At 35.6% G+C, this 25,080-nt stretch overlaps 3 protein-coding genes and 1 long non-coding RNA gene across 4 annotated transcripts in view; 2 read left to right on the top strand and 2 right to left on the bottom strand.

Moving 5' to 3' along the window:
* Positions 1-14,946, bottom strand: part of megf6b (multiple EGF-like-domains 6b) — a 93,136-nt gene extending 78,190 nt beyond the window's left edge. Inside the window, exons 1-4 of the mRNA XM_048172497.1 lie at positions 13,269-14,946; positions 11,983-12,117; positions 9,610-9,719; positions 598-702 (exon numbers count right to left, since the gene is read on the bottom strand). Coding sequence (XP_048028454.1) covers positions 598-702; positions 9,610-9,719; positions 11,983-12,117; positions 13,269-13,396 — 478 coding nt within the window. The 5' untranslated portion in view covers positions 13,397-14,946. The remainder of the gene's footprint in view (positions 1-597; positions 703-9,609; positions 9,720-11,982; positions 12,118-13,268) is intronic.
* Positions 14,947-15,329: 383 nt separating this feature from the next.
* Positions 15,330-18,673, top strand: LOC125256464 (aflatoxin B1 aldehyde reductase member 2-like). The gene is made up of 7 exons (XM_048172500.1): positions 15,330-15,679; positions 16,108-16,295; positions 16,528-16,632; positions 16,783-16,879; positions 18,009-18,108; positions 18,296-18,425; positions 18,504-18,673. The coding sequence occupies exons 1-7, from the start codon at positions 15,490-15,492 to the stop codon at positions 18,663-18,665; spliced, it is 972 nt and encodes a 323-aa protein (XP_048028457.1). The 5' UTR covers positions 15,330-15,489; the 3' UTR covers positions 18,666-18,673.
* On the bottom strand, positions 16,177-21,742 carry LOC125256466. Its single transcript, XR_007182118.1, has 3 exons — positions 21,608-21,742; positions 20,411-20,487; positions 16,177-16,307 (listed from the first exon to the last, which is right to left on the bottom strand). It is a non-coding gene; the product is annotated as an uncharacterized LOC125256466 (long non-coding RNA).
* On the top strand, positions 21,676-25,077 carry LOC125256463 (aflatoxin B1 aldehyde reductase member 4-like). The gene is made up of 7 exons (XM_048172499.1): positions 21,676-22,029; positions 22,660-22,847; positions 23,080-23,184; positions 23,319-23,415; positions 24,502-24,601; positions 24,700-24,829; positions 24,908-25,077. The coding sequence occupies exons 1-7, from the start codon at positions 21,744-21,746 to the stop codon at positions 25,067-25,069; spliced, it is 1,068 nt and encodes a 355-aa protein (XP_048028456.1). The 5' UTR covers positions 21,676-21,743; the 3' UTR covers positions 25,070-25,077.
* The last annotated feature ends 3 nt before the right edge of the window (positions 25,078-25,080 follow it).

A 25,080-nucleotide genomic window follows, 5' to 3' on the forward strand; every position in this document is an offset into this window, starting at 1 on the left:
CCAGCTGACCCCATTTAATATTCTCAGATCTTCATTGGAAATATAAGGCCACATCCACACAAAGCAAAAATTCCGTAAACATGGCATCCTCTTAAGAAATATCTGCGTACACATGAAACCACTGAAACCGACTCAAAACAATGTAGTATACATGCCAGATCAGTATGTGGCGCTGTAATTCTGCCACAGAGATATACTAAAAACAGAGACCTTGCGTGCTGTATGCAAACTTTAGTAAAGCTTAGTAATAAAGTTTTACTTTAGTAAAGCTAATAGGCTCATTAGCTTCTGCGGCACAAACACAAGCATGTATCCGCTATTGTTGTTGTTGCTGTTACGTGACGTAGCGTGTCTGACTAGGGTTGAGACGTGGGGTGATGACATTATCGTTTCACAAAATATATGAATTGGCTGTACACACAAAAACGCAAGGGTGTCGTTTTCAGATTTATTCACTCTGGGACCCGGTTTCAAAGGCTCCTAAAACGCCAGAACCGTCTGGATGAAACTTTTTATGTATACAGCTAAACACGTCTCTGGGCTCTAAATGAGATTTAGAAACAAAGCATGGAAACTGTTCAGTCTGTTTGGACTCACCGTACTGGCAGCTCGGACCACTGAAGCCGGTCGGACAGTCACAGAGTTGAGCAGAACCTTCTCTACACTGACCTCCATTAAAGCACACGCCATAACTGCAAACAGCTGTAAGAGACAGAGAAAGAGAGATGGTGATCACATGGACGCTGACACAAGATATTAGAACATGCTGTTTCATCAAGTGTTTCTGCTGTACTATTAGCCTGTTAACACCCGAAAGAAAACACACACCTGAAGTGTACAAAACTGAGATCATAACACCAAACACTTGAAAATAAACAGAGAGTACATCACATCTGCCAGCTGTCTGAAAATCTTGGATTAACTATCAGGGACAGTTTCAAACCCACATCACCAACACAAGTACATTAGTGTTGTTAAAATAAAATAAAATAAAATAAATGAAATTATATAAAATTATATAAAAATAAAATAAAAATAATAAATAAAATAATATATATAATAAAATAAAAAATGCAATAAAATACAATAAAATAATAAATAAATAAAAAAATAAGTAAAAAATAAAAAAATAAAATAAAAACTAAAACAAAATAAAATCATTACATCTTACAATATAAAATAAAATAAAAGAAGTTAATAAATAAAACTACTACTATAACTGAAATAAATTAAAAAATTAAAAAATTAAATCAAAGCTATATAGAAACTTTTTAAAAAAAATAAATAAAATAAAAACTAACCTAAATTACAAAATCAAAATGAAAACTGAAAATATAAAAATAAAAGCTCATAAAAAATATGAATAATACTACAATAGTATATAAATAATACCAAAATAACGAATAATGAAGTGCATGAGCTAACATGTTATCATGCGAAATGACACCACCACCATATCACGCTGATATGAAAATTGCGGTTATCATATTATAATGTATATAATTATATATATATCAAATTTCAAACATTTTTATTTTCAAAAAAGCAAAAACTAGTTGTTCAAAGTCATTGTCATCATGCATACAAAATTATCATGCATACATGTCAATAAAAAATGTACAATATAAAGAATGTGAAAAGGGGATTTAATGACCCAAAGCAAATAACACAAGTTAGGATCAAAACATTGATCAGAATTAGCATTTACATTGTCAATATCTTAATATGAATAAACCTTTGGCAAAGTACAAGCGCATAATATTACATAATATAAGCACGTGAGGAGAAAGTGCATGGGGATGAATCCCAGCAGGCCAACATGCTAGCTGTATCATTTACAATGTGCTGGAACTCATGTTCATCAAGGCAAAAAACATTGAAACATTGAAATACCTTCAGCCCGAGTCTGATAAATGAAATCCACATGGATAGACGAGCTGTTGTGAGCGATTAGCCGATCTTCACTCACCTTAAATGAACTAATTCAAGGACACATGAAACAGCATTTCTACCTCAGGGATGGACAATTAACTGTGTTTGCAACAACAGGCATTGTTGGTCCTGAGGACAGACCACCCAGGACATTAGTTATGCACATTCCTGGCCCTTGTTCAGGACATTCCCGTCTGCAGCAACAAAGACCTGCTTCCATTCACTCCTTATAGCCGCTATTATCGGTGGTCAGTTCTGTTTCGAATCACCTCGTCAGCATCAATCAAAATAACTGGCCACTTTCTGCTCCTGACTTTTGCTCCCTAATGAAAAGAAGAGGACTTTCGAGTGCACGTTTTGTTAAAGTGGAAGGAAGTCTCGTGAAGCACACTTCAAGCACCAAGGGCACTTCTACAATCAAAAGTCATCGAGTCAATTGGTATACTTGAGAAACAAAGAAGTAAATAGCGTTAGCGTACCCCAAAAAAACCCCACTTGTAAACAGCTTCGGGATTAAGTTTTGCACACACTTAGACTAGAATGAGAAACAGAATTTCTTTGTCTTCCCGCTTCCCAAATTAAACCAAAGCAATTCTCCGAAAGCAGCCTTGATGTGTGTTATTTTATGGGTTCCAGTTCTGCAAAGTGATGCAAATCTCAAAAAGCCTTTTCAATGAAGTTTCATCTGGTGGGTTGCACACAATCAGGTCAATTATAAAATGCAATGCAATTGTGCATTCTTTGGATAGCAAAATTAGTTATCTTATTACCTATTAAAAGAGAGGAGAAATTACACCCCCATTTGTTGTTGAAGCCAAAGATCATGTGTCCAATCAAACGCTACAGTATTTTGGCGGAAATTCATTATCACTTTGTAGAAGTTATTCAGATGCCGACATTGACAGGTTGCGTGACATGCACTCATCCTTGACAAGTATGCAGACTACTTTAAACACATGCTCATTTGTAACAAGAATAAACAATGTGGTTTGTATGCTGACCACAGTTTGTTTTATGCAGTGAATTATCGGCTCCCAAGAGCATCAAACCATCAAAATTCAACTGACATTTCGAAACCAGACACTCAAACTATAAATACTGTAAAACACGCATTTACTGCTGTTTATGTTGTACTAAATTGTTCATTTTCCAACTCAGCCAATGTCAGGTTAATCATTTTGCATATTGTTGTGTCTGTGCAGTTCTTGGTCAAATTAACACATTTCAATGTTTGATTTTAAAGGCATCTGTGTTTACTTTTGTACAATAAACAATTTTCAGACTGTATTGGGTCAGCACAATGTAAAATCTTTATTACACTTCAATAAAAACTGGTTCCCAAATATTTGAGATCCAGTAGTTTCATTCCAGGACGATCATGAGAAGAAGTGTCCAGTAGACCAATGGCTTTCACTAAAGGGGTGGGATGGCTTAAAATGATTTTTAAAAAGAATAAATATGCTTTAAAATGAGCTAAAACAGCAGAAAAAAGGGGGTAAATGTACGTCATTTTTCTTATTTTAATTTGTTCCCTCAACTGTTTTTATTTATGGACCAGGGTTTTCACAGACTTGGAAAACCTGGATATATCAAGGAATTTTAAAAGTGTGATTTATAGACCTGGAAGTCATGGAAATTAATAAAACGATTTTTTTATAGTTATGTCAAGCTCTACAATATTTTATTGTGCAGACATTGCTTAAAAATAAACAACTATAAAAGTTGTAAATGCATTGGTAATACAAAGTGTAAACCCTAAAGAACATTCACTTATTGAAACTTAAATGTAGTTATTTTAATTATTTATAATTATTTTATTTACTTATTTTAAATAAATATTGTCATAAATATAATTACTTATATTTATACAAATATTTAAATTAAACAAGTTTGAATGACCACTTCTAGTTTTTGTAAATTCATTGGCAATTAAATGTGTAAACCCTAAAGAACATTCAGTTATTTAAACTTCTTTAATTGTGGATTTTTTTTTTAATGAATTTTAATTAATTAATTAATTTATTTATTTTATAATTATTTTATTTACTTATTTTAAATCAATATTGTTGTAAATATAATTTATAATATTTCTATAAATATTCAAATATTTAAGTAAACTCATTTAAATCACCACTTAGTTTCAGTAAATATTTAAATATTTAATTAAACAAATTTAAATGACCACTTCTAGTTCCTGTAAATTCACTGGTAATTAAAAGTCTAAACACTTAAGAACATTCAGTTATTTAAATTTCTGTAATTATGGAATTAATTTATTTTAATTTATTTTTTAAATTCATTTTAATTAATTAATTAATTAATTTTATTTATAATTATTTTATTTACTTATTTTAAATCAATATTGTTGTAAATAATATTTATAATATTTATATAAATATTCAAATATTTAATTAAACATTTAAATCGCCACTTAGTTTCAGTAAATATTTAAATATTTAATTAAACAAATTTAAATGATCACTTCTAGTTCCTGTAAATTCATTGGTAATTAAAAGTCTAAACACTTAAGAACATTCAGTTATTTAAATTTCTGTAATTATGGAATTAATTTATTTTAATTTATTTTTTAAATTCATTTTAATTAATTAATTCATTCATTTATTTTATAATTATTTTATTTACTTATTTTAAATAAATATTGTTGTAAATAATATTTATAATATTTCTATAAATATTCATATATTTAATTAAACTCATTTAAATCACCACTTACTTTCAGTAAATAAAAAGATTTGAAAAAGGCCAGCTTTGTCATTATAGTCAAACTATACTGTCTTGGATGATTGGGGGCCTCTGAGTCAAAAAGATAACTCTAACCCTAACTGCTACATTAGACTAATTAGCATTTAAGTGAGGAAAAGCCATCACTGCATGCTTCCTTTTGTCAAAACAGATCACTGAATGACGGCAACACCTCGGAGATGACCTTTCAACTCCTCAACAAGACCCAAACTGCCACACGCTTTACTGCCACTACAAATCTAACAGCCTCTGGATTGTCCATCCCAGCTGGCCAGTGAATCACGCTGAACAAAAAGGTTGTGAAGACAGACGCTCTGAACGTGTGCCAGTCAGACGGCGGGATTTCTGGTGTGAGCATCAACTCGTGTTTTGTCCATGTTCAGCGGCTCAGAAAAAGGAGTGATTAGTTTGTCCCATTTCTTAAAGTGCTTCCAGGTCTCAAGTTGCAGAGATAAAAGTTTAAAGACGACAGAAGAGGGAAAGACGTTAAGCGGTGTACAGGAATGCATGCTGAGCGTGTTTAAAAACAAACCAAAGCTGGATCAGCGACGAGGCCTAAATCTTGCAGGTATAATGAGTAGTTTCACCTTCTCAGACAGACAAAGAGGTCTTTGAGGATTGTGTTGGCTCTAGTAATGAAACCCCGGAGAAAATCACAACTTGCGGGATAAACTGTTATGCAACTGTCAGTCATTCTGGCATGAGACCACTCGAGCCGCCACAAGTCCGGCATGAAAACGATCAGCGGACGTTAACTTGATTAACTTGATTTTAGAGAAGGATTTAGTTCAGGGGGTTTTGGGTACAAGGAACCGTTGTGACCGAATGTGACCCTGTCTCAAAACCATTTCTGGGAACTGTAGAGTCCTGCTTAATTCTCCATCCAAAAGAGAACAACAGACTCAATGGACCTTAGTCAGCGCAGACGCCAGGTTTGATTTGACAATGAAAATGAGGATCATCAAGTCGACAAAACATTGAAAATGTCATGCACAAAACTCTAAGTCTTTTAGACAATACAAGCTATTGAACGGACTGTACTTCTGCCTCTCACAACCTCATATTCATGCGTGTCATATTAAACAGTCAAGTCATCTTTATTTATATAGTGCTTGCAATACAGTTTCAAACAGTAATAATAAACAGGAAAATAACAATCAATGATGCAAACTTCATCAAATATAAGGAAAAAGACATTTTTAAAGCTCTTCAACGAGCGCATACACAGATACACACGGGAGCGTTTGAAAGCAGGCATCTATCAGCAAGTCCCAAATATATCTGCTGATAGACGCCTACTTTCAAACTCTCAAAGATGTCTATTTACAATGTTTTTGAAGCATTAATCATTGTAGCCAATCGCAGACATATCTGTTGAGCATATGAACACAATGGCCAATCAGAGGTGTTTTTAGAATCCGCTTAAAATGCTAGGGGGAAATGCTGGTATTGTCACATTTTTTGTGGCACATTTCTTGGTACCGAAGTCGGTACTTTTGACAACCCTGTAGGTGTAAAGTTCATTAATTATGAAATGAGTTCAGCAATTAGCAGCTGTGCAGAAAGAAAGAGTCAGTTCAATTAGGGCCCTGTAATTTTGGTGATCACGGAATCTCGGATAGAATCGCGGAATCCAGTCATAAAAACAGAATTTACTATATAACGCGGAATGTCACGGAATTTGTCAAATTTTTGATGAATGAATTAAAAGCAGGTCAGTACACTTAAATTAAATCGCGATATAGACTAGTGTCTGTGAATATTAAACCGCAAAAAGACTATTTAAACATGAATCCTGCATGCCTGTGTGACTCTGAAATGAATGATGCGGAAGCGCAGTTTCATTTACCTCACACCGCATCACACACAATCGCGCAGGCGCACGCACGCTGAAGCACATGCGACGCTCGCGGTGTTTTCGTCCTCTGTCGCCTCACTATATGAACGCACAAATTCATCTCCAGAGCTGCTCTGAAAGTCAACAATAATCTCAGTGTTTCTTCCATGTTTTAATTTTAACAGTAAAGCTCTGTTGTGCAGCACATTGTTTGACAAAAAAGTTTAATTTCATGATTAAAAGATAAATTAAATGCTATGCGTTCATTTGATTGCCAGAAAAATTTATACAAAATTTATACAAATTAAAATTTATACAAAAATATAAAAAATATATAAAATTTATATAAAATTTATAAAAATTTATATAAATTAAAATACACAACAGAACTTCTGAAAAAAATAAATAAATAAATATTGTTGTTTTTAATAATTCAATTAATTAGACATGCTTTTTGATTATTAAAATGGAATTAAACCATTAAAATGGAATCCAGAAAACAGAATTTGGTAAAAATAAATTTGAGGGGAAAGAATAAAACGTTTATCATAGGGCCCTAAAAAAAAAAAAATTATTTTTTTTTGTTAAACTTTTATTAAATTGTTGGTAAATTGGACAAGATTCATTATTTCAATTAAATAGACATGCTTTTTGATTACTAAAATTTAATTTAACCATTAAAATGGACTCAAAAAATAAATAAAACCAGAAAAATTAAAACGGAAAAAACGGAATTTGGGAAAAAATAAAACGGAATTTGGGAAAAAATAAAACGGATTTCATAGGGCCCTATTCAATGTTGATAAAGTTCAGTTCAATAAGTGTTGATGTTGCAAATTTCATCAATTATGAAAGCAGCTTGAAATTTTGCTCTCTTCCGATAGTGTCAGTGCAGTCAAATCGATAATATATGGTGTCTAGCCTTACTTGAGGCGCCGATATACTTCAAGCGAAATAGAATAAACTCGTATGTATGATTTTACTTCTAACTAAATCAGGCCAAAACAAAGTCAGTTTGGAGTTTGAGTGGAGAGTTCGAATTATCTTGCCAAAGCAAACTTTATGGAAAAGTTTGATCCGTCTGGTAAACACCTTCGAACTACCATTGGTCCGTGGTGATGATGTAATAGGTAGGTGTGGCTCTGAGGCTCCGCCTTCTTTGATGTGGAAATTGTCATTTCTTATGTTCAGTCCATCAAGGTCAGACGTAAGTAAAAACATGAACACACTGGAGAGTTGCTTTATAGTAGAAACTGAAGTTGTAATTCTAATTGAACGCAACTCTAGCTGTGTTTCCATTGCTGTTCAAATTGCGCAAATTGAAATTGCGAATTGAAAATACACCCAGTGGAAACATGTCAATTTCGCAAAGACTCCCATATATCGCAACAAAAATGTTTTTACGCTCACATGAGGTGGTTTTTCAAGCAATTCGAAAAAGGAATGTTTTGCAAAACTGCAATGGGAAAAAACCTCACGTTTATGGGTCACATGGCGTATGTAAAAGTCGGTCAGTCTTTAAAGATGGAGCGGTATGTTTGGTCAGAAGATGAGACAGAGTCCTTTATTTCAGAGAATTATGGGAATACTTGATTCTAAACAACAAAGAAATGCCACAAATTATCAAGACGTCGAAGCAGATATGAGTGAGAAACACCCAGAAACACCTCATACGTGGCCGTTTCCAAGTATAAGGGACTTTCCTTGTAATGCTTGGATAGCATGCCTACATCTCCTTCAATTAAAAATAATGGCTAATGCAATGGCTGCAATATACTTAAACTTACTAACACCCATTTTTTAGTCACATAACATCGTTCAATGGAAATGCTGTCATTTTGCATTCGTTTTTTATCGACATTGAGAAAATTTCGCAAAGGTTTTGCACAAATCAGTAATGGAAACCTGGCTACTGACTGTTTTCATGTGTAATACCGTTAAGCTGATGTCTTTAAAGCAATCTTTTGTATTGTATGCAATATAAATAATCATAACGTGACTTGACTGGAGTGCCGAATCGCAGAGTTCGTGCAGACATATCCATGTCTTTATGATCAGATGCATATTAACATAGTCATCAAAACACCTGTCCTGAATGTTCATTAACAGTATTCCACTGCAAAGGAATTTATAACTTCTTTTTACCCCTAAGCGAAGAAGGAAAAATAACTTTGTCATTGCCTTAAGGGTCCACAGCTATAGGCCACTCTTCATCAGGGTATGCAGACTACGACAGTCCTATAAAATCCTATCAAAGGATTCCCATCTGATCCATTTAGGCACAAAAAAGACAAACCAGAGTCTCTCGCTGCCAAACTATTAGAAGAGCTCTCTTGTTACCAGAACAATGAAAATTACGAGACCCCACCCAGAGCAGACAGCAGACGGGATGAGCTGCTGAAATCCAATTACTGACCGGGTCTTCTGGCTTTAGAAAGTAAAACAAATTCAGGCAAAGTGAGATCAGTGCTTTGTTGCTGAGGCCAGCATGACCATTACAGTCGTTTGAACAAACCTCCAACCCTAAGTGTTAAAATGTGGTGTGTAATTTGTACCGCACCATTTGAACTACATGATGATACCTCAAATCATGCGGTTTGAGGAAATTTCTGGGCAAATTTCACCATAATATATTGACTCTACTTAAATCCATAAAACACAGAATCCACAGCCAAGAGGATTAGAGTAAATCTTGACACTAATTTCCTAATTCCACTGTGCTTTTGTTAGAGTTATAAAAGGGAACAATGGAGAGCATGACTAGTTCCTTCACGTGGTTTAACAGCCACAATCATTCAGAAAGATACATAGACCTTCATGTTAGAGTTTGAGTACTCTCTAATCTATAATCTGGACACATTTACACCACTGTAAAATTAATTACCTGTGGCCTAAAACTCTAAATCACTATGACCAACTCCACCTGTTATTCTACCAACATCACTTGACCTTTAAAAATCTCTATAGTTGGCCTCAAAAAATCATCATAAATATGGATTTCATTGATGTTCACAGGCACATGCTTCATTTTTCAGTAAATACTGTGATTCATCACATGACATTTAAAGGAGACTTACGATACAGGCATCCGGCCTCCCCGTTGAGCCGTGACCATCCGGAGCAGCACTTGTAAACCCTCTGGTATTCCTGTCGATACACTTGTCTATATGCAGTGTAGTAAGCCGTTCTGTGGAGAAAAAGAGAAATGAAGAAATCTTTTATTGTTTTATATTGTCTAACACACACACACTCTCCTACTGCAAAAACGACTTTCTGTCAGACAGACAGACTGGATGGTACAATGAACTGTACAAAACACACTTTAAGAATATTTAAAGGGGTCCTTGATTATGATTTTTTAACTTTAGTTAGTGTGTAATGTTGCTGTTTGAGCAGAAACAACATCTGCAAAGTTGCGACGCTCAAAGTTCAATGCAAAGGGAGATATTTTCTTTTACAGAAATCACTACAACAAACGGCTGGTAGGGACTACGACGAGCTTCTTCCTGGGTTGGTGACATCACAAACCCCAAAATTTACATAAACCCCGCCCCTGAGAACATGCAACAAAGGGGGCGGGGCCATGTTGGGCTGCTTTAGAGAAGAGGAAGAGTTGTTGTAGTAGAGTTTTGCATCATTTTATGCCGGACTGCTTCACAAACGAGGATCAATTCAACACTGGATTTGCACAAAAGATGAACATGACGGCACATGCTAGTGGATGAGTTGAATCAACTCCACAGCAACTACATAAATTTATCCACTAACCATTCAGAAACGTCTAAAAGTTGTAACTTCTTCCTGAGTCTCTCCATCAGTGTCGACTCCGGTTTGAACAATGTAAGGCTGAACACCGTTACTGACAATCCTCATTTTGGCTGCGTGAGATTCTCCAGCTTTGTTGTTGTTAAGCTGTTAAAGCTCCGCCCTCTTCTGGAAAGGGGGCGGGGAGCAGCAGCTCATTTGCATTTAAAGGGACACACACAAAAACGGTGTGTTTTTGCTCACACCCAAATAGGGGCAAATTTGACAAGCTATAATAAATGATCTGTGGGGGATTTTGAGCTGAAACTTCACAAACACATTCTGGGGACACCAGAGACTTGTGAAAAGGGGCATTATAGGCCCCCTTTAAAAAATTGTCAAAAAGTCAATAAACACTAATACACATATATAAACAAAATGCATATCTTAGATTGCACACCATATGTAAATGTAACAGCGGCAATCATCTTCAAGCACAAAAAAATGTAAATTGAAGAGCACAAAAGTATTTGTTGTACAATATATGCACCATAAAAGAAACCAGTCTATCATTTTAAAAAGAAAAGAAAATTAAGACGTGTTTCATTTATTTTTCCATTTAGCACACAGGTAAAGATTAAGACCCATATACATTCTTTATGAGTATACGCGTTCTGTTAGTCTGTCATCAGGCACTTTTAGTGTTTATCTGCATTCTCTCTGAGCTAATAAAGGCCTTTCGTTGTGTCTTTGTGGTTAGTCAGTGAATGAGAGAGATCAGGTCATGACTAATGCTTGTGGATGAGCTCCGATGTGTGAAAACACAAACATTTGAGCACTGTAATCAGCGCCGCGACCCTTTAATGATGCTTTCTGCACATGTGAGATCCAGGGTTTCCCTGTAGTTTAGAGTCCTGCTTCTCGGCTCCAGAATCGTAACCCTGCGCTCTTTGTTTATAGCGCCTAATTGCAGGGCCCGGGTCTCTTACTTGCTAAGTATACAGAGGAAAACGAGCCGGTGCGAAGTACAGAGAGTTGTCAAAGCGCGAGTTCAGGGCGTTTTCCTTCTATCTTGTAGGTATGAGAGACCCTCTGGAGATGTCTTTCAAATTGCTGCTTTCGTCAAGAGCGTAACTACACCTTACACATAAAAGAGTCTGATTAGAGAACAAAGATAAAGCATGAGAACTAAATATGCTTTAGAAGGGAACAGTGTGGAGCACTGTTAGTCATGCTTGGGAAGGCAGCATCACCATTACTATTGCATAATAAGGGAAATAAGGGATTTGAAGAAATGCATACTGCACAGCATGTAGTTCATACCACATACTAAGTATTTGAAACAGTGTGCAACAATAAACATTTCAAACAGACTGCATGTGCATGTTTAATTATTGTTAGAAATGCTTATTTCACATTTTTAAATCAGGTTTTGCATTAAAAAAAAAACACTTTTTGCAGCAAAATGTGGTTGAAGCTTCTGGTTCATAATGAAAACACAAAGCCGAGCAATTTGCATTGTGGGATACAGCACCCAGCTGTAGCGAGTCATCTGAATATCCCATGCATGTGGAAAACATGCATACTACATTATATGCATGCTATATATCACAGAAATAGCAAGGGTAGTATGGTAGCTGATTGATCATACATGACGTTTATGTTCTCATAAAGATATCTGCACAGCGTGTGAATATCAATCCCACCTCCTCTCGTATCCCATGCACCAGGATTGTCCCTGGCATCCTTGTTTCCAGGCTTTAACCATCCGTGTGAAGGCCTGGACACACGGCTGCATCTGGGCCACAAGCTTCACCTCCTGATCAGCACACACATTTGGCCTGGAGATAAAACACACACATCAGGTAACCTGCAGGTTCAGTCATCCGTTCATGCAGTTTTAATAAACTGTAATGAATTTGACAGGGGAACAAGTTGTAAGACTGTCAGTGACTTAGACACTCCATGTCAAATTGAGCAATAGTGATCATTAAAATAATAAGAAAATGCCAATAAATCATTTTAATCATCTCTGGACTAACAGATGACAAGATACACATGATTTACATCTGAAGGTCCCAGACTGATATATTAGTCACTCTGTAAAAATGTTCTATATCCTCAAACATAGGCTGATCTGCACGAGTCTGAACCTCCAGGCGATTATTTTCATGTCTGGGATTATTGGCACTAGATTTTTTTTATAGAGAAGTGAAACTGTTTGCCTGTGTTATTTTTTGTTAATCACTCGTTAATGCAGCATTAAAGGGAGAGAATGCACTAAACCGGCACTAAAAAGTTGGACGCTGGATATCTGTCTAATGCGCACCAGCTCGTGTGCATCAAAACCTAATAAACAGCCTACATAGACAGCATTTTTGGGCATTATAAGCACGTTCTGAGTCATCTTAACTATGCTTCCTTTGTAGGCAGCTCACTATGTTCTAAGAACGTTTTGCTATCATTGCCATTCAATTATGAAAACATTATTTCTGAATGTTCTCTAAACAATCAAAACGTTCCATTTTTGTAAACATTGTGGAATCGTTACTTTTGAATGTTCTCTGAACGTTCTGAAACAAGTAGCAAGTAATAACGTTTAAAAATGTTTCAGAAAATGTAGCGTTCCAACGATCAAACAAATGTATAAATTTCGTTTTTGTCATTATAGAACGTAAGACCAGACAACTTTAAACGAAGGTTCTATTAATGTTACTGGAAGAACCTTACAAAAACGTTCCCAAATGGATTGACATTCATCCAGAGTCTCACATGTTCGCCAATTAATACGCGTAAATACGCGTCAAAGCGAGTCTCCAATTTAACTAAAAATGTGTTTTGATTGCAATAACTTAGAATTTATATAATACAAGCACGTATATGAGAAGTACATTCGTTCATTAAATACATTATTTATAGTGGTATTCAAAGCAAAGTAGCAATAATAATCTAGAAGCGCGCGCAACTGATCTAACTCGCATTAGTTACTCACATGTGCGGCATCAGGTCTTTTCCAGAACGGGATGCTGCATTAATTCCATGAATTAGAATGATTAAAGAATAAAATAACATATCCATCCTCATACGCTGAGTCCTGCACCTAAATAACACACTTAACATGATAAAACAAACTAATCTGAGTCCATATTAATCCGAGGTCTGGAGCAGACTGAAAGCGCAGCAGCAGATGACAAGACTCTCAGATCCACCTCAGACACCAGCTGAGATCCAAATGCCCTCAGGACACTCTGTCTTCCTGTAGGAGCAGTGAAGGGAATGTCATTTGAGAGGAACGAGACAAATACAGGAACAACCTAAAGCAGCTAAAGAGCTGACTGAACTCCTGCAGGATGCTCGTTACTTCAGCTTGATTTACTGCATCACTTCAAAGTGCCTAATTCAAAGGGAAACACTTTATTAGACCGATTTTAGAGTCAAATGAAGGTCACTTTGTAATGTTTACACCACTGAGGAACAGCCAAACACCTTCTAGAGTACCAGCAATGGAGATATGATGGATTAAATAAGTCTGAGAGCATATTATTTACACTTTTTTATTATTACTTAAACCTGCAAATAAAGATATAATAATAAAATCATTACTGTAAATATTAAACTATTCTAAAACGTATCCATTTTTTGGATGTCACTTTATCTTACACTGAAACAGAACCTTCACCATGTGACATTAGAAGTTATTCTCTTACAGGACGGGACTGCCGAGGGGTCAGCGAACCACAGCTGAGGGCAGAGGATGATGAGGTCACCGCTGGGATCAGGGAATATGGGGCAACAGAACCCGGAAAGCATTCCCTAACAGCACTGATCCTCCTCTAGGGGTCAATGCCAACCAAGGTTCAACACCTCTGCCATGATCAGAATGAGAAACACACCTATGAAAACATCTGCTGGTATTTTGAAGACATGTGGACGTGTCAGTCCAGGAATATTATGTGGGAATGTTTAACAGAATTCATTAAAATTGGGATAAATACTTAGAACACTGTGGAACAAAACATTAACATTCCCTCTTGTCAAGAAAGAATATATCCTAATATTATATTTCCATAACATATCTCACACAACTGACATGAATGTAGAAATGTTCCCAAATTTTTTGAGCCAGTGAAATGAATGACTGTGAAAGTTTGCTGAGGCCCCCTGGTGGAGAATAATTGTACAACAGGACTGTAGTTAGTCGTTTTATCCCTTTAAACTCATGTTCACCAAAATGTGATCACCAAAATTACATATTTTAACGTTTTTTCCTGTGAAAAAAAAAATTCTTCATGTCTTAAAATAGCTTGAATGTATCTCTACACCCTTACTTCATTTAGTTTACTCGGATCTTTGAATATGCTAATTAGCCTCGCCTCCACTTACTCGCACGAGCTCCACTCGGTCAACTTACTAAGGTAAACGCTGCACAATTGTATCGCTCTTTACAACAAATAATTACTAATAATACATAGCCTACTGAGTTACAGGCATATATATTTAAAATGTTTAGTAAATGGACTTTCATATAGTAGGCTAACGGTCTGGGTTCAAACATTCTGACACGCAAAGTGTAGCATTCAAGTGACTGGAAACAATGTGAGGCTTCGTTTTTCATTAATCACATGTTTCTCTGAAAAAAAACCCCGACACATTTTGGGACAAAGCTGCTCAGAGACCATGTAAAAAAAAAGGGGGGGGGGGGGGGGGCTAGTTCTGTGCTCTGAGATAAAATCCCTGTTTTCGTTAAAATATCATTAGTTTTAACTGAGTTTTATTTTACAAAGAGTAGTAAAGTCGTTGGTTGGAGTCAGCCAATGAAATGGGACGTTTTTGTATGCAATGGTCCATGTAGCAGCCACCCAATAAACAACTTTACTGCTCTTTTACTGTAATATAAAACCTGTTAAAACTAATGCTATTTTAATGAAAATATTGCCTCATACATATGCAAATATTTATTTCCGTATGCCAAGTCGCACTGGATGGCGTTGTTCATTGGTCAGGCATCAACCAATAAAACGGCTTCACCTGACGTTTTTGCGTAACATGTCAACGCCCATCATCGTCCGTTTTACCTTCAGTTCATTACGATGGAAGGAAGCGGCGTCTATCTTTTCTTACAGTCTATATGATGAACTTTGCTGCCATAAGAGGCTTGAGTGGAGCTCACCACAATACAAAAACAGACATTACACTTTCAACAACTTCGCAACATGTCTCAGTCCAAACTCCCCGTCACTCTGCTGGGAACCAATGCGTTTGGTGGACGCGCTGACGCGCACATGAGCGCGCAGCTGGTGCAGGTGTTCTTAGAACGCGGGCACGATGAGCTGGACACTGCATACATGTACACTGATGGACAGGCAGAGACCATCATAGGAGACATGCAACTTCCTAAAACAGGTACAGTTCTTCCTTAGTATGTAGTGATCACTGAAGATATGAGTGTACTGGTGGGTAGATCACATGACAATGCACGTGACATGTTTAGTTATAAGATGAGAGTTTTGTTTTGTTTTTTAGAACAAACATATAGATATATATATATATATATATATATATATATATATATGGATAGATAGATAGATAGATAGATAGATAGATAGATAGATAGATAGATAGATAGATAGATAGATAGATATAAATAGATATTTAGTTTGTATTGCTTTTAAATTTTTACTTTTAGATATTGCTTCTAAATATGTTTTAATATCAATTTCAAATTGTTCAAATTGGCACTCTTTGATTCCATTTAACATGAAAATTGTTTTTAAAATATAATTGTATTAAAAAATATATTTTTAATCATGTTCAATGTGTGTGTTTATCAGTTCGAATCGCGACTAAAGCAAACCCCTGGGAGGGAAAAACGCTCAAACCAGAAAGTGTGCGGAGTCAGCTGGACACGTCCCTGAAGAGGCTGCGCAGACAGTGTGTGGACATCTTCTACCTGCACGCGCCGGACCACCAGAACCCCATTCAACACACACTGGAGGCCTGCAACGAGCTCCATCAGCAGGTGGGTTATGAGCTGCAGACACACAAAGGCTTTTACATTATAACTCAAGAGCTCTAGACTTTGTGTGCTTTGATAAATGTCTGACAGTCAGGTGAATTATTGATAGTTTATGGCTATCTGACCTAGATTTTTTGTTTTTAGAGAATAAACGGCGTCAGAATTTCGTAACTCAACATCACACAGACAGAGGCCTTACTGTCTGTACTAAACTAAGCTGTTTGTTGATGTTTAGGGCAAATTCAAGGAGCTGGGCTTATCAAACTATGCATCATGGGAAGTGTCAGAAATCTGCAGCATCTGCAAACACAATAACTGGGTTCTTCCTACTGTATATCAAGTAAGTGGATGGATGGATTTATGTCGGTCTATATATAAGGTCTAGTATAAAACCAACTTAAGATCTTAAATGAAGTTCTACTTACTCAATAACTGAATTACTTAAGAATTAATGGAGAGTTTTGATCAGCGTTGATGTTTTCTCCTGAAGGGAATGTATAATGCAACCACACGACAAGTGGAGACTGAACTACTGCCGTGTTTAAGATACTTTGGGATCCGCTTCTATGCATACAATCCCCTGGCAGGTAATGTGTTCAATATTGTTTTAAATGTACATGCAAACACTATAAATCAGTTCCTAATGAATAATAGACTAAAAGTCAACATACATCACATCTATCTATCTATCTATCTATACTGTGTATATATTTGTATGTGTCTTTACATTGCCGTTCAAAAGTTTGGGATTGGTAAGATTTAACTGTTTTTAAAAGAAGTATCTTCTGCTCTCAAGGCTGCATTTATTTGATTAAAAATACCAAAAAAAACAGTAATATTGTGAAATATTATTACAATTTAAAATAACTGTTTTCTGTTTGAATATATTTTAAAAAGTAATTTATTCCTGTGATCAAAGCCGAATTTTCAGCATCATTACTCCAGTCTTCAGTGTCACATGATCCTTCAGAAATCATTCAAGTATTACGATTTGTTGCTCAAGAAACATTTCTGATTATTATCAATGATGAGTACAATTTTTTTTCAGAATTATTTGATGAATAGAAAGTTAAAAAGAACAGCATTTATTTGAAATGGAATCCTTTGTAAGTTTATAAATGTCACTGTCACTTTTGATCAATTTAATGCATCCTTGCTGAATAAAAGTATTAATTTCTTTAATTTTCTTAAAAAACAAAATAGATAATAATTCTTACTGACCCCAAACTTAGTAAGAACGGTAGTGTAATATTACAAAAGCTTTCTATTTCAGATAAATGCTGTTCTTTTGAACTTTACATTCATTAAAGAATCCTGAAAAAAATTGTACACAACTGTTTTCAACATTGATAATAATCATGTTTCTTGAGCAGCAAATCATCATATTAGAATGGTTTCTGAAGGATCATGTGACACTGAAGACTGGAGTAATGGTGCTGAAAATTCAGCTTTGATCACAGGAATAAATTACATTTTAAAATATATTCAAATGTAAAACAATTATTTTAAATTGTAATAATATCACAATATCAATGGGGGTTTTTTTTGTATTTTTAATCAGATAAATGCAGCCTTGATTGGAAATGATGTGCAATATAAAATATACTGATCGCAAGTAAAATTAAGGGAAATATCACTTGACTCTTATGCATTTTCTTCACACGTTGCATGTCTCATATTTTATCTCAAGCACTTTTGAATGTGCTCCTCTCACAGGCGGGCTCCTCACTGGGAAATATCACTATGAAGATAAAGACGGCGCTCAGCCCGCGGGTCGATTCTTCGGGAGCAGATGGGCTGGTGCTTACAGGGACAGGTGCATTAATATCATAATTCACTGAGTATGATACTCACAACAGTGATTCATTTGTTCAATCCTGTGTGAGCTCAATCTCTAGATGTAATTAGTTAATTAAAGACTAATTAATTAGTTGAGATAAAGACTTTACAATTATTAAATGCGATCAGTGTGGCATGTTTGTTGGGCCTGACGTGTATTTCAGATACTGGAAGGAGAGTAACTTCCAAGGCATAGATGGCGTACAGAAAGCTCTGGAAGCAGCGTACGGCTCAGAGAAACCCACCCTCACATCAGCCGCTATTCGCTGGATGTACCATCACTCTCATCTGAAGGTGGGAGACATCTTGAAATGATATAATGCACATTTTGATACTTTGCATTGTTGTAATACACCTGATGTGTGGTTACAGGGGGATCAGGGTGACGGGGTCATTATCGGGATGTCCACCATGGAGCAGCTGCGTGAGAACCTGACGGCAGCAGCAGAAGGTCCACTGAAACAGGAAGTCGTGGACGCTTTCAAACACGCCTGGGATTTAGTGGCCCACGAGTGTCCCAATTACTTCCGCTAGACAGCCCGTGACAATTAGAGAAAAATGATAATATGAAGCCTGATTTATAAGAACTAATACAGAGATTGCTTTATTTTTCTATGGTCAAGCGACAAAACAGTGATAAATTGAGTTGGACCAGCCTAATAAACACGACAAAATCAAACGTCTTTCTGAGCTCACCAACACTTAATTACATTTTCCCCACGTTTACATGAGAATGCAATAAAATTAATGCAATAGTGACATCTTGATGGATCACTGTGTTTTGTTTTCTTCTTGCCAGACATTTGCTAAATAAGAATAACACAGATCACCTGTTCTCTCTAATCAGTACAGTCATACAGAACCTTGTATTTGTGTATTTTTGAACACTGTAGATGATGACAATACAAACTAATCTGTGGCAGCTCACTGAAAGAACACTCAATAAAAACATTTTACAGGTTTATGTTGGATCAACAAAAACAAAATGTTTCTCAAAGTCCCCAGATTCAGAATTCCACATACACTTAATCAACATTTTGAATTCCACCATCTCGATTCCAAAGAGTTTCTGATTTGAAAGGCCAAAAATATATAGTTTTAGAATAATATTAAGAATTCAAGAATGCATCCCTTTCAAAATCCCCATTAGTTTATGACATATGGAAGCTTGTTTTCGCCATGGAAAATAAGATAATTGTGACTTTTTAATCTTACAATTCAGACTTTTTCCTTGTAATTCCAAGTTCATATCTCACAATTCTGATAAAGTCTGAATTGTGAGATTAAAAATTTGCAATCCCCTTTCATTTTTTATTCCATGGCAGAAACAAGCTTCCATAATGGCATGAAAAGATTGTGTTTTTTTAAATGCATTTTAATCCAAATAAAGAGGTGATGTTTGTGAATGAACTGTCCAGCGAATTAATACATTTCAAAATTGAAGTTTTTAGTCTTTTTGTCCTGTTTTTCCAGCTAAAATATCTAAAAATAACTATTGAGAAGCAACACTGTGCAAGTTATTACAACTTAAAAATACTCAGTAGAGGTACACTACGTAACTTTTGGCCCTCTAGCGGTTAAAAACAAAACCATGAATTTTGCGGAAGAACATTGTTTTGGTTGTGCTTTGGCTCTCTGTGACTGTGTGGATGAATATGAACCTTCACAATAGATCATGCTTTACAATGAACTCTGTTAGAGAGCTACAATATGGCAATTTATCTGTTCAATTAAATACCTTAATCACCTGTTGAGTAATAAAAACGCATCTCCACATCACTTTTACAACATTTACAAATCCCTCAGTTCTCGCCATCTCTGAAAAGCCAAGCCTATGTTGGTTCTTGTTTTATTACGAGCTCTGTATCGTTCTCTTTTCGCCAGCAGACTCTCCTCTGTCCAGCGTTTGTTTAAAACGGGTTATTCTCCGGAGGTTGGAGATTTAGCTACTCCATGTCAACCTTTCTCGCTTGTTGTGACATCTAACCTCTGCCACTACACCAGACACACGTCAAAGTAGCCAGAGCACCTTTTCTCTATTTACGGATATGACGAGACGCGAATAGGCGAGTGACGTATGTATGCAATTACCCACAAAAACCATCTCGACAGGTCTAAAATATAAACACTTTTACTAGGCTTATCCTAGTGAATCAGGGTAAGACAAAACATGTTTTGGAAGAAGGATTGATGATGTATTATTTCTGAACCAAAAAAAAGTTGCATAGTGCACCTTTAAGAATAGGATATTTAGCAGTGTATTAGTGATACAAACTCACCAGAATTCGAGCCTGTTCGGGTGTGAGTGTGTCTCCATCTTTACACACTTCAAAATCCTTTATCAGTGTCACCACACCTGCAGATGGATTGATATTAAGTTAGTGTACACTAATTTTTGTCCAATGCAATTTCAAATACACTTACACTCTACTGAAAATAGACCATTTAAGATGCAGATATATTTTATATTAATGCATTCAGTCAAAAACATTGCAGTTGGATAGTTCACCCAAAAATGAAAATTCTATCATTATTTACTCACTGTAATGTTGTTTCAAACCTGTATTAATTTATTTCTTGTGCAGAATCACTCTGTCAACTTACTGAGGTAAACGCTGCACAATGGAAATTTGGACACATAACAGTAATTAATATGATTAGCCTTTTGCTTGACTACATTATCAAACAGCTAATAATGTGTTGCTAATGTAACCCAAACCATGTCCTGTTCGCGAGTCAGACAGCTGTCTTCTAAAAATCAGTATCCTTACAAACGCTTTGAACACTTAGAATGTCAGTGGAGAAATAGTTCATCATAACATCGTAATATACATCATATACCCGCTATATTGCTAAATCTATCAAATTGTCCATATTAACAGAAAAATATACAGAATAACATTCTCTTGAGACTGCCCTACTTCAGATCGGTCATAGTTAATGATATGCAAAAGCCTGCCAGCATGTTGACGTGATTGGTTAAGAAGTAGTTTTGTGACGTCAGAAACACCAGGGATTTCAAACCATGTTTTTGAAACTCTTTAGATCCCTGCAGTTTTAAAGAGAAAATACTCAGCAATGGTGTTGACTTATGAATTTGCACATAGTTTGTCTTAAAACATATTAAAAACACCACATAGACATAAAAACAACATTAAAAACTTGATTTTCACCATGGGGGACTATAAAAATGAACTAATGAAAGCCCAAATGTGACCTTTTAGTAGTGGAAAAACTAGTTACAACAATCATATATATAGTTTTCCCAATCAAAACAAGTTTAGCCAATAAAGAAAATGTTCATTCGTGTTTTTGGTCCACTACCCATTTGACCAGTTATTTGTATTCTGCTGACATCTTCAGGTTATAATGGGACTTTCATGTGCTTAAAAGCATGGTAAGTGATTTTAGAAAACAACATCGTTATTTTGACCAAAGGGATGATGCAAATGAACTTTGAACTTCTAAATGTCCACCTCCTTCTGCTGACCAATGGCATTCCTCTGAACTGCCCTCTACGTTTAGGCACAAGTTGTGCACTTTCCCCACGGTCCCTCAGTCCACGCATGTCCTTCGCCCTGGTAGTACTACCTAGATTACAGGAACTTTACTATGATGAACTTTGCTGCCATAAGAGGCTTGAGTGGAGCTCACCACAGTATTCGTACAATACAAAAACAGACATTACACTTTCAACAACTTCGCAACATGTCTCAGTCCAAACTCCCCGTCACTCTGCTGGGCTCCATGGCGTTTGGTGGACGCGCGGACGCGCACATGAGCGCGCAGCTGGTGCAGGTGTTCTTAGAACGCGGGCACGATGAGCTGGACACTGCATACATGTACACTGATGGACAGGCAGAGACCATCATAGGAGACATGCAACTTCCTAAAACAGGTACAGTTGTTCCTTAGTATGTAGTAATCACTGAAGATATGAGTGTACTGGTGGGGAGATCACGTGACATGTTTAGTTGTAATATGTATATGTGTGTGTGTGTGTGTATATATATATATATATATATATATATATATATATATATATATATATATATATATATATATATATATATGATAAATATTGACAGAAATATACTGTCCAAAGTAAAAAGATATTTAGTTTTTATTGGTTTTAAATTTTTACTTTTAGATATTGTTTCCAAATATGTTTAAATGTTTTAATATCAGTTTTAAATTGTTCAAATTAGCACTCTTTGATTCCATTTAACATGAAAAAAAAAAAAATTGCACCTTAGGATACTTTTTCCTTATGGATCGAATATGTGGATGACCAAAAATAATGTATTATTATTTTAATATATTGTTTATTTTAATTATCAAATATTTAATTTAATTATATTTATCATTTGTTGTTAATTTATTATTATCTTATTTATTTGTATGTATTATTGTTGTTTATTTTGATAATTAATTGTTTAATTAATTTAGTATTTTAATTTATTATTATATTTTTCTGTATTATTATTATTATTATTATTTGATATTAAACAATGTGTGTGTTTATCAGTTCGAATCGCGACTAAAGCAAACCCCTGGGAGGGAAAAACGCTCAAACCAGAAAGTGTGCGGAGTCAGCTGGACACGTCCCTGAAGAGGCTGCGCAGACAGTGTGTGGACATCTTCTACCTGCACGCGCCGGACCACCAGAACCCCGTTCAACTCACACTGGAGGCCTGCAACGAGCTCCATCAGCAGGTGGGTTATGAGCTGCAGACACACAAAGGCTTTTACATTATAACTCAAGAGCTCTAGACTTTGTGTGCTTTGATAAATGTCTGACAGTCAGGTGAGTTATTGATAGTTTATGGCTATCTGACCTAGATTTTTTGTTTTTAGAAAACAAACGCCGTCAGAATTTCGTAACTCAACATCACACAGACAGAGGCCTTACTGTCTTTACTAAACTCAGCTGTTTGTTGATGTTTAGGGCAAATTCAAGGAGCTGGGCTTATCAAACTATGCATCATGGGAAGTGGCAGAAATCTACAGCATCTGCAAACACAATAACTGGGTTCTTCCTACTGTATATCAAGTAAGTGGACAGACGGATTTATGTCAGTCTATATATAAGGACTAAGATCTTAAATGAAGTTCTACTTACTCAATAACTGAATTACTTAAGAATTAATGGAGAGTTTTGATCAGCGTTGATGTTTTCTCCTGAAGGGAATGTATAATGCAACCACACGACAAGTGGAGACTGAACTACTGCCGTGTTTAAGATACTTTGGCATCCGCTTTTATGCATACAATCCCCTGGCAGGTAATGTGTTCAATATTGTTTTAAATGTACATGCAAACACCATAAATCAGTTCCTAATGAACAATAGACCAAAAGTCAACATACATCTATCTATCTATCTATCTATCTATACTGTGTATATATTTGTATGTGTCTTTACATTGCTGTTCAAAAGTTTGGGATTGGTAACATTCTAATATGATGATTTGATGCTCAAGAAACATGATTATTATCAATGTTGAGTACAAATTATTTAAGGATTCTTTGATGAATAGAAAGTTCAAAAGAACAGCATTTATTTGAAATATAATCTTTTGTAACATTATAAATGTCTTTTTCACTTTTGATCAATTTAATGCATCCTTGCTGAATAAAAGTATTATTTTTTTTAATTTCCTTAAAAAACAAAATAGATAACAATTCTTACTGACCCCAAACTTTTGAACGGTAGTGTAATATTACAAAAGCTTTCTATTTCAGATAAATGCTGTTCTTTTGAACTTTATATTCATTAAAGAATCCTGAAAAAAAAGTATGTTTTCAACATTGATAATAATCAGAAATGTTTCTTGAGCAGCAAAATCAGCATATTAGAATGATTTCTGAAGGATCATGTGACACTCAAAATTCAGCTTTGCATCACAGGAATAAATTACATTTTAAAATATTTTCAAATATAAAAGTTATTTTAAATTGTAATAATATATACCAATATTACTTTGTTTTTTTAATCAAATAAATGCAGCCTTGGTATACAGTATTTATTTATTTTATTGTTTTGTTTTTTTTAACCAACAAATTTAATTTCTATCACTAAGCTCTAAAATCACCATATATTCTGAAATGTAAATGACATTTTAAACATTTTTGGAATGAGATTAGATCAACTCTTTAGTTTTATTTCGATTTTCTTAGCAAGCTTTTTATGGTTTTTGCACTTTTTGCATAATTTGAAAACGTTTGTTTGATTGGAAATGATGTGCAATATAAAATATATGGATCGCAAGTAAAATCAAGGGAAATATCACTTGACTCTTATGCATTTTCTTCACACGTTGCATGTCTCATATTTTATCTCAAGCACTTTTGAATGTGCTCCTCTCACAGGCGGGCTCCTCACTGGGAAATATCACTATGAAGATAAAGACGGCGCTCAGCCCACGGGTCGATTCTTCGGGAACAGTTGGGCTGGTGCTTACAGGGACAGGTGCATTAATATCATAATTCATTGAGTATGATACTCACATCAGTGATTCATTTGTTCAGTCCTGTATGAGCTCAATATCTAGATGACGTGCATTTCAGATACTGGAAGGAGAGTAACTTCCAAGGCATAGATGGCATACAGAAAGCTCTAGAAGCAGCGTACGGCTCAGAGAAACCCACCCTCACATCAGCTGCTATTCGCTGGATGTACCATCACTCTCATCTGAAGGTGGGAGACATCTTGAAATGATATAATACACATTTTGATACTTTGCATTGTTGTAATACACCTGATGTGTGGTTACAGGGGGATCAGGGTGACGGGGTCATTATCGGGATGTCCACCATGGAGCAGCTGCGTGAGAACCTGACGGCAGCAGCAGAAGGTCCACTGAAACAGGAAGTCGTGGACGCTTTCAAACACGCCTGGGATTTAGTGGCCCACGAGTGTCCCAATTACTTCCGCTAGACAGCCCGTGA

Source organism: Megalobrama amblycephala, linkage group LG21 (genome assembly GCF_018812025.1).
Source record: "Megalobrama amblycephala isolate DHTTF-2021 linkage group LG21, ASM1881202v1, whole genome shotgun sequence".
Taxonomy (NCBI): Eukaryota; Metazoa; Chordata; class Actinopteri; order Cypriniformes; family Xenocyprididae; genus Megalobrama; species Megalobrama amblycephala.

Excerpts from the sequence above, each read along its gene's own strand:
- LOC125256463 (XM_048172499.1), top strand. The coding sequence starts at position 21,744 with ATGATGAACTTTGCTGCCATAAGAGGCTTGAGTGGAGCTCACCACAGT. Across the intron at positions 22,030-22,659 it reads CATGCAACTTCCTAAAACAG|TTCGAATCGCGACTAAAGCA; the intron begins GTACAGTTGTTC and ends TGTGTTTATCAG. Across the intron at positions 24,830-24,907 it reads ACCATCACTCTCATCTGAAG|GGGGATCAGGGTGACGGGGT; the intron begins GTGGGAGACATC and ends GTGTGGTTACAG.
- LOC125256464 (XM_048172500.1), top strand. The coding sequence starts at position 15,490 with ATGTCTCAGTCCAAACTCCCCGTCACTCTGCTGGGAACCAATGCGTTT. Across the intron at positions 16,880-18,008 it reads TGCATACAATCCCCTGGCAG|GCGGGCTCCTCACTGGGAAA; the intron begins GTAATGTGTTCA and ends CTCCTCTCACAG. Across the intron at positions 18,426-18,503 it reads ACCATCACTCTCATCTGAAG|GGGGATCAGGGTGACGGGGT; the intron begins GTGGGAGACATC and ends GTGTGGTTACAG.